This window comes from Prunus dulcis, chromosome 4, assembly GCF_902201215.1.
Source record: "Prunus dulcis chromosome 4, ALMONDv2, whole genome shotgun sequence".
Taxonomy (NCBI): domain Eukaryota; kingdom Viridiplantae; phylum Streptophyta; class Magnoliopsida; order Rosales; family Rosaceae; genus Prunus; species Prunus dulcis.
Genome location: NC_047653.1, coordinates 20,274,329 through 20,283,445, shown reverse-complemented (window position 1 = coordinate 20,283,445; position 9,117 = coordinate 20,274,329). Strand labels below are relative to the sequence as shown.

Below are 9,117 nucleotides of genomic sequence, written 5' to 3'. Positions count from 1 at the left end.
GATACTGTCGCTTTTAAAATTGGCACATATGAACGCATCCACAAGAAAAAAGGGGCCATTATTTCGTATCCGATCATCTTCAATACGTACTTAGTTTTTTTTTTGTTTTTTTTTTTTTAATAATTAAAATGTATTTGCAATTTGGCATACTTATTGAGTTTAAGTTGTGCCTTATTATTATAATATGAAAACATGAAAATGACATGTCTATTTTCTAGTCAACACAAACACTTTATCATGTACCCTAATCTGTCTTTTTTTTTTCTTTTTTTTAAAAATACTTTCTTTTGTTGGTTCGATACGTATTCATAAATAAAAGTCAATATGTACAATACAGATTCGTAAGTTATACGTACGTTTCCTATGAAAATGAAAAGTCAATAGAAGATTGGGAGTAGTGGGAAAACAAAGAATTTACCACTCCTAAGCAGTTAGCAATGACGTTTAATTAACATGCGGTTCATTGCATCAACATCAAATCTGGCAGATGGTTTACAAATTAAGCCACAAGCCACAAGCCACAGGCTAATTAATTCAAGGCCAACCTTTTTGATTTAAATTATGTACTATTCTTTTTTCTTTTTTCTTTTTTCTTTTTTCTTTTTTTATCAAATAATATATGTGCTATTTTGTTTAGGCCTCATCATTTGGTCTGCGGGCTCATGGGCCGATGGGGCCCGCCCCGGTCCATCGAAAAAAAACTCGGCCCGGCCCGGCCACAAAAGCCCGGTCCGTTAGGCCCGCATACATATATAATTATGTATAAATAAGAGTTTAAGTTTAGGATTATATCACTTAAATCACATATATAATTTGTTTCATTTCATTTACTTTTCTTTACTCATTCCTAGTTTATACCTGGGTGATTAGCACATTAATTTGTGTCAAGTATTAATTCAACAATTATATATATATATATAATCATATCATGAAACATAATCGTACCACCAAATATAGTCATGCTTTTCTTGAACACATCACCAAATATTTGCATATTTATTCATACCATCCTTTAAAAAAATATTTTTTTGATACTTATTATTTTTTAAAATTATTTCTTAAAACGTATTACGATCTAATGATGTAATAACCTCAAAAATAATACTTGGTTTTATTATTTTTGTGAAAAATCTTATAAGTTGTGTGACTTTATTGGGTGTTTTATGAATTTGGTTTGATGTGAAAATATTGGAATTAAGTGAGTTTAATCTCAAATTTGGACTAAAATGCCCTTATTATTAAGTTTATGATTTTTTTTAATGAATAGGGCCCGTTGGGCTTAGCCCGGGCTGGCCCGATGGGCTTTCTCAAGCTCGGCTCATGGGTCGGGCTTGGGCTTTGAATTTTCTTAAAAAATCAGACCCAGCCCGGCCCGATATTTTCTCTCTCTTCTTTAAAGCCTGTCCTGGCCCATTGACGAGCCCTAATTCTATTTGCTGCTACAACACGAAAAAGGTAAGCATTAGAAAACACCATTTAAAGATATACGTAGTTACATACTAGACTCTTCGCACGCGCTTCCATGCCTGCGAGAGATTTTTTTTATAATTATTTATAATTTATTTTATAATTTAAAAATAATAATTGGTAGTTGTATTCCATAAAAATAGGATCTATTATATAATTTTTATTTTTATTTTTATTTTTTTAAATATGAAAAATATAAATTTACCATATTATCTTTATTTAATTAATAATTTTTATTTTTATTTTGCATGTTCAACTCTATAAGCTCAACTTAGGAAGACGGTGATTAAGACAAACCCTAGCTAGCTAGACTTTGAATCTAGGGCCAAGACAAGTTGCTATAATAAAATGAGGTAATTAAATGCATGCAATGCAATGCGATGGACCTACGGCATTGATAAAGTTCAGTTGAGAGGCAATGCCTTTGAGTTTGGGTAATAATAATAAGTCTGCATTCCGTGTAGTTTCCAATTAATAATGGGAGTCAGAGCATGGGACTTGAAACCATCAACATCGTCTGCCGCTATATATATATATATTATGGCTGGGTTTTCATTTCAAGCATGTGGCCGTTCTTTGATGAACTTGCAACTAATTGTTTATATAATTAATTAACTTTTCTCAAGTGGCATGTAATTAATATAATTAGAAGTTGATCATTTCCATCATTCCATGGTTCCATATAGTAACTAACATATAATTAACAATCAAGGAAAGAATCTAGCGAAGAAATGATGAAGTGTAAAGTATAAAAAAGACCTTGACTTGCAAATCAGAGGTCTCAGGTTCGAACCCACATGGCATCATAGTTGTGCATGTGTGTGTGAGAAATCCTTCTCCATTGTAATTTAGACTATCGCTTGTACTTAAAAAAAAAGTTCATTGAATTTCATCCAACAACGACAAGACATTCCTTATTAGTTGAAATACTAATAAATAATTCGGTATAAAATTTGGGTGCAATCCACACACGTATTGTTAGTAATGCAAGTCCTCTGACTTCAATGCCACATAGGATTACATTCCTTTTATAATTTTATGATGTAATCATATATATTTTTTCTTTTTAAATTTATTTTCATATTCCAATTATGCCCTTATGATTTAAATCGGGAAAGGCTTATTTATATCACAATAATTAGCTAATTAATACAACTATTAATTCTAATTGCAATTCATAAACGGGTAAGAAATTAACTTTAGGCCAATAATTACTATATTTGATCTTTTAGTTAATTATGATTTGAATTTATAAAATATTTTCTTGTCTATCCATTTTAATTTTGAAAATCCCATAAACACGATCTGATGATACAAAAATAAATAGATAAATTTCCTATAATCTTTCTTCTTCATTTTATTCATCTTCTTCTTTCTTCTTCCTTCTTTTTCTTCTTACAATCCTATGGAGGAGGTATAATTATCTATGGACTAGGAATATACATGAATGTTAATTACCTGTGGAGGAGGTATACATATGAATGCTATTTATCTATGGAGGAGGTATACATATGAATGTTAATTACCTATGGAGGAGATATATGATACGAAATTACCTATGAAGGAGGTATACACAAACCTGCAAAGCAGGTAAATCAAACCAGGATAAATTGAGATTAATTGTAGAAATGTGATATTAATTTATTGACTGCAGTAATTAATAAATTTTAGAGGATTGACTGTACAATGGCTATATGTGTAAATGTTTTAAAAACAATGGCTAAGGCTTTGCATACTTGGCTGGCCTGCTGAGTCGCTAGACCCAATTCTACATCAAAAGAGAGGTGGATTGCATTCATAGTGCAAACTCAAAATTGGACCTATGTCGAAAGACCCCAAATACTAACTGATAAAAAAATACATATAAAATAAAACTATTAGTAAAATACCATAATCTGTCCATTGAAAAACGGGAAATCACAATATATAATAGGCATATACAATGGCGCCCCTCAAATTTATTTGAGGAATCCTCAATTCATCCTAAGTAATATATTTGATTTATATAAAGGCATCATATTCATTTTTTTGCCTTGCAACTTATTTTTGCTACTTGATTAATCGAATTTAGGGTAACTACAAAATATGACGCTTAAGATGACGTTAAAAAGAAGTAGTAATCACATGTCTAAGAGTGGTTAAGGCCGTACCACATCACGAGAGAGAGAGAGAGAGAGAGAGAGAGATTGTCAAAGCCGGCATAACTGACCACCGACCCCTCCAAATTTTAAAAGAAAACAAACCAAGACTTTCTCCAAGTCAATTTCATACCCTCTCTTGTATATATAATAACCCGCCCTTCGTCCCTTACCTAAAAGCCAACTAATAATCCTAACTCTCTCTCTCTCTCTCTCTCTCTCTCTCTCTCAAAATGGGCAATGCAGTGTCTCCGTGTTTTCCACAGAAAACAAACTTAGCTGTAAAAGTTATATTTTCAGAAGGAACCACAAGACTCCTCAGAGGAAAGCACGTAGCTGGAGAGATCATGTTCGAGTTTCCAGACCAAATGGTTTGCCATGCGGACTCTTTCTTCATCGGCCACCCCGTCCCGGCGTTAGCCATAGACGATGAGCTCATTCATGGACAGACCTACTTTGTTCTCCCCCTTGATTGCTTCGCATGCAGGGTCCTCTCGGCCTCCTCGCTCGCCGCCTTAGGCTCCTCCTCAAGCCCCAACAAGAAGGCTCCGATTAATTTCGGAGAGTCCCCGTTCGAGTACATAAAGGGTTCGAACGGGAAGGTCTTGATCAAGGTTGTGCCAGACTTCATAACAAGGCTAATTACAAGAGCTAATAATAAGGAAATTGACGGGCCGCCTGTTACTAGCCCTAGCAATAGTTTTCTTTGTAGCACGCCTGAGTTGCAAAAGCACTATGAACAGCTTGTTGGGTCTAAAGAGCAATTGTGGTCGCCTAAGCTTGATACCATTTCTGAATACAAGGTTAGGTTTTCACCATGCAAATTCATAGGGCTGGAGTGGAAACAGAAAGAGAGTGAAGTCATGTAATTGTTTAATCTCTTTTATTAATTGAGTGACAAAGTTAATTGGTTAATTTACTACCAGCTAGTACATATTGTGTTTTCTTCATTCCTGTGTCCTGATTCATTCATGAGTTGTAAAAAGTTGATTATATAATAGGAAATTAAAATTGCTTTCTTAGTTGTATATAATCATCTTTAAATTATCTACCCCTAACTAAAAATTTATTGTAATTTAGTTTGTATTCCTTAATTTCTTGGACATAATCAACCTATGATTATGAATATATATAAAGGTTTGATTAATTAGGATGCATGAATACAGTCCCGCTCACCGAAGGACTTAAAAATGAGGTCCTCACAAGCCTTAATCCAATGACCCATATAATTGGTAATTTAAACCTGCACTCATGCTCCCTATTTTACCAAAACAAACCCCAATTATTCTAATTTAAAAACCAAAAACAAAGATGCAAACAATATTCGAAGTTTTTTTGTTCTTTCAATTTTTTCGTTTTTGAAATTGGGGAGAGATGGGTAGAGAAAAGGAGTTCAGGGAGTGAGATCCATCAATGTCGTTGGGGGTGGGGGGAAGAGTGCGGTGATGGGTGAGTTGGGGGAGCAATTGCTATGATGGGTGGGTGGCGGTGTGGGGGTGTAGCTTGGGCGTGGGGTTTGGGAGTTCGCAGTAGCCCGCGTGGCTGGATCTCTGTGGCCAACAATGGTGCCTCAAAGCCTTGTGACTACTGTACATGTTGAATTTTTTTTATTTATTTATAAAAGATATACGAAATACGAGGTTGCTTTGCATCTTCCTAGCTAGGGATCATGCAGCTTCTTGGTTTGATTTTAGATTTTGAAACTGTGATGGTATTTTGTTGTTGCTTTTTTTTTTTTTTTTTTTTTGGGTGAGAAGACGGAAGAGGGAAGAGGGGAAGGGATTTCTGGGTGGGCACCATTGATTGGAGCTGCCGGTTTAAGGTTCCGACAAGGTTCATATGGTGGGGGAAGTTGAGAAATTGAATGTGAATCCCTACTTTTAATTTTAGTTTCTTTTGTTTTTTTAAATATATATATATAAAGCAAATGACAGAGAATGGTAAAACATTTAAAATACCAGAAAATATCATTGGTTAATGCAAATATGAAGAATGAAAATTATTAATTTAATAAGGATAATATGGTAAATTCACACTTTTTCATATATAAAAAATTAAAATTAAAAGAAATTTCAGATAATGGATCCTATTTTTATGGAACACAACTACCCATTATTTTTTTTAATTCTAAAAAAAACCCTCTTGCGGGCATGGAAGCGCGTGTTGAGAGGCTAGTTAGAATAATTAGAGTTTGTTCGGGTAAAATAGGGAGCATGAGTGAGAATTTAAACTACTAATTATGTGTCATTAGATTAATTCAAGAGCCTTTATCAAATAGGGACCTCATTTTTATGTCCTTAGGTGAGCAGAATTGTATTTATGCATCCTAATTAATCAAGGGTATTGTTAAAAGAACTCTAAAATTAATTGAGTACACCATATTACCAAACTATTTATTGAATGACTAATTTACCCAAATATAAAATGAACAAAATGGATATATATTGGATTGTGAAACAAATATAATTTTAATAAGTACATCATACTCACCATATTCAACCCCAATCAAATGTAAGCGAAAAATCCTACTTCTAAAAACCCAAACACGCCCAAGCAAATAGAACCAAACTGTGATATTTTTGTGATAATAGTATGTGCCATACGGGCTTTATTTAAATGTGGTTGAAAATTGAGAATTTGTGAATTTGGATGACCATTTCATATGAGAATTCATTTGTTTCTGATATCAAAGTTTGAGTCTTTGAACTCTTTGAAAGAAACCCATCTCAATTATCATAATTCTTTCAGCTTCCATTTGTTGGTTTGCTGATCTTTGGTAATTTTCTGCTTCATCTTCATTTGTTCTAATTTACTGTTTTTGAAGGCTTTGAAACAATCACATCCCATCACTTTGATCACAATTGTTTCACCTTCCATTTGCTGATCATTTGGTTTTTGATCATTTTTTTCGTTTCGTCTTCTTTCTGTTTTCACTTGGTGATCATTGATCAGTGAAAGCTTTAGGAAATTCACATGTGATGCAATCTTGAACTAGAGAGTCAGAGGCAAAACCCAATTGGCTTATTCTTTTGTTTGACCAGTCTAATATGGCTTTGAGATCGTTGTAGAACCATAATTCAATTTATAGTTAAAATAGTTTCCTTTTATTGATTTATTTATTTGTTTGTTTACTTGCTTCGGCGTGTTAGGATATATCAATGGTATTTTTGGTAGTTAAATAGGGTATATACTTAGTTAATTTTACATTTTAATTTAAATGTGTACTCAGTTAATTTTAGAGTTCGTTTAACAACATCCTTAATCAATACTTACAATAAAGGAATACAAACTAAATTACAATAAGGAATACAAACTAAAGTACAATATATTTTTAGTTAGGGATAGATAATTTAAAGATGATTATATACAACTAAGAAAGCAATTTTAATTTCCTATTATATAAGCAATTTTAATTTTGATTATATACAACTAACAAACCCTAATTATTCTAATTAAAAATATTTGTGACTTTTTAAACTAAGGAGTATGGTCAGAGTTGAAATTTTATAAAGAGCTCATAAAATAGTTTTTTAGTATATTTAGCTAAATTTTAGCTGAAAATTTGAGAGCATGAGCATGATTGTGCATGCTCTTAGCCTATTGACAAGTCCATGGATTTGTGATACAAGGAAAGTGATCTAAAGATTTTAAACGAAGAGAGACCTCTCCTTGTAACTCACACTCTAAAAGTTCCTAGTCATAGGATCGTTCAATTATGCATTGATGAACTGCAAAGAACTGCACACACTATATATGCCCAACTGCCAGAATGACTAGTCTTTAGTCATTCGTGCAAGGACGCTAGTATAACTGTGTAGATGCTCGCTAGAGAGTGAGTTCATTGAACGCGATCAAACTAGAAATCTTCAATTAATGGAAGTTTGACTTACATGTCAAACAAGATTTCTGATGAGGCCCAAAAAATCTAAGGCTGGACCCAAACATATTTCTAATTCAATGCAACGCTTAATCGGGGAAAAAGCCCAAATAGGATACGCAAGAATTTGTCGAATGCCCTTACACGAGTTGTGGGCCACATGCCACGCCAAGCAAACACGCAACATGCCAAGTGAAAGCAGTTAAGTTTGACATCGAGCCGCGCTACAAGTTTAAGTGGACCCAAGCCACGCGAATGCCTGAGGCTTGCTGAGTAGGTTATGGTATGGATGGTTACAAATATTCACGAGGCCCATTGAAGGTTCAGGGGATGGAAGTTTTGGGATACTTGGGAATACCAAAATTTAAGCCCATTTCTTGAGCCCAAACATATGGGTAAGCAAGGGAGAGGAAAAAAAAAAAAAAAAGACCCAATGCCTTAGGAGGATATCCAATAGTTTGCAATGCTTAGAAAAATCTTGCACCAGCTAGGATGCCCAGCGCCTTGACAAAGAACGAAGCAAATAAGTTGTTTCCAGCAGCATGATGAAACCATGAAGGATTAGCTGGCGCTGGAAATAAAATGCCAACGACCCAATACCTTAGAAAAGCCCAGCCCATTACCTTATAAAATATCTAGCATCGTATCTAGCTTGTCAAAAAACCCCAGAACGAAGTCAAATAGCAGGCCACTATAAAAACCAACCGAGATTCATGTACGGAAGAGGAATACCCATTAGACTAACGCCTTTACCACTGTTTCTTTCTTCTGCAAGCTCTAATAGGAAAACCAGAATAAAAAGAAGGTGGCGCCTCACTCACATGGAGAGGTCCAGCTGCATGAAGATCTTGGAACCTCAAAAGGCTTGGTGCCTATACGCTCAGGCTGGGGAAATTTCACCAAATAAGAGTGAATAGGAGAAAGTGAAGGAAAAGGGAGAGGGATGCTTGATAAAATTAAAGGTTCCAGTGCCTATAAAAGGAGACTCATTCGGCCCAGCAAACACACCATCATCTAGAGCACGACCAAGCTTTTGTCGATCAGCTTGAAATTTACTCAAGACACCCCTCTCTTCCTTAGTCAAAATCTTCCTAAATCTCTCTCTCCCTTACTTTAAGCCTTTGTTTCCATTAGAAATTCATGCTCTTTCTCTCTATTGCTAAACTCGTGAAGGCTTAGCTCCCATGCCACAAGCTTCTCAAGCCAAGCCATATTTTTAATCTGTCACGTTCATCTGGTTATTAGTGAAAGGAATCCAAGGTGTTTTCTAAGGTTTCACAAACTTTTCAAAACTCTCTTGGAGCCTGATTCTCGAACTCAGGCACATGGGCAATTTTGTTTGTCTTTTCCTTACGGCAGCCCATGTAATAACCCAAAACAAAATATTCTAAAAATTAGGATTAATTTATTCTAGCAAAAAGATGATTTTGACCTCGCATTATTTAATAGGAAAAAAGTTGACTTTTTGACCGAGAAGGAATTTGGCAATTCTGCTTACGCCGTTCCGTAGAGCACGACGAAACGAGTTCATAGACACGGAGTAGACTCGAATCGGAGTTGTAACGAAGAAAATACGGTCAAAACACTGCGAAGGGCAAAACGGTAATTTGGATAAAAAGTCAGATTTTTATCCCT

The 9,117-nt window shown here is 34.6% G+C and overlaps 1 protein-coding gene across 1 annotated transcript; it reads left to right on the top strand.

The window, feature by feature from the left end:
• The first annotated feature begins 3,816 nt into the window (after positions 1–3,816).
• LOC117626063 lies at positions 3,817–4,633 on the top strand. Its single transcript, XM_034357704.1, has one exon. It carries the CDS (start codon positions 3,839–3,841, stop codon positions 4,472–4,474), a length of 636 nt encoding a protein of 211 aa, XP_034213595.1. The 5' UTR covers positions 3,817–3,838; the 3' UTR covers positions 4,475–4,633.
• Positions 4,634–9,117: the final 4,484 nt, after the last annotated feature.

Excerpts from the sequence above, each read along its gene's own strand:
- LOC117626063 (XM_034357704.1), top strand. The coding sequence starts at position 3,839 with ATGGGCAATGCAGTGTCTCCGTGTTTTCCACAGAAAACAAACTTAGCT.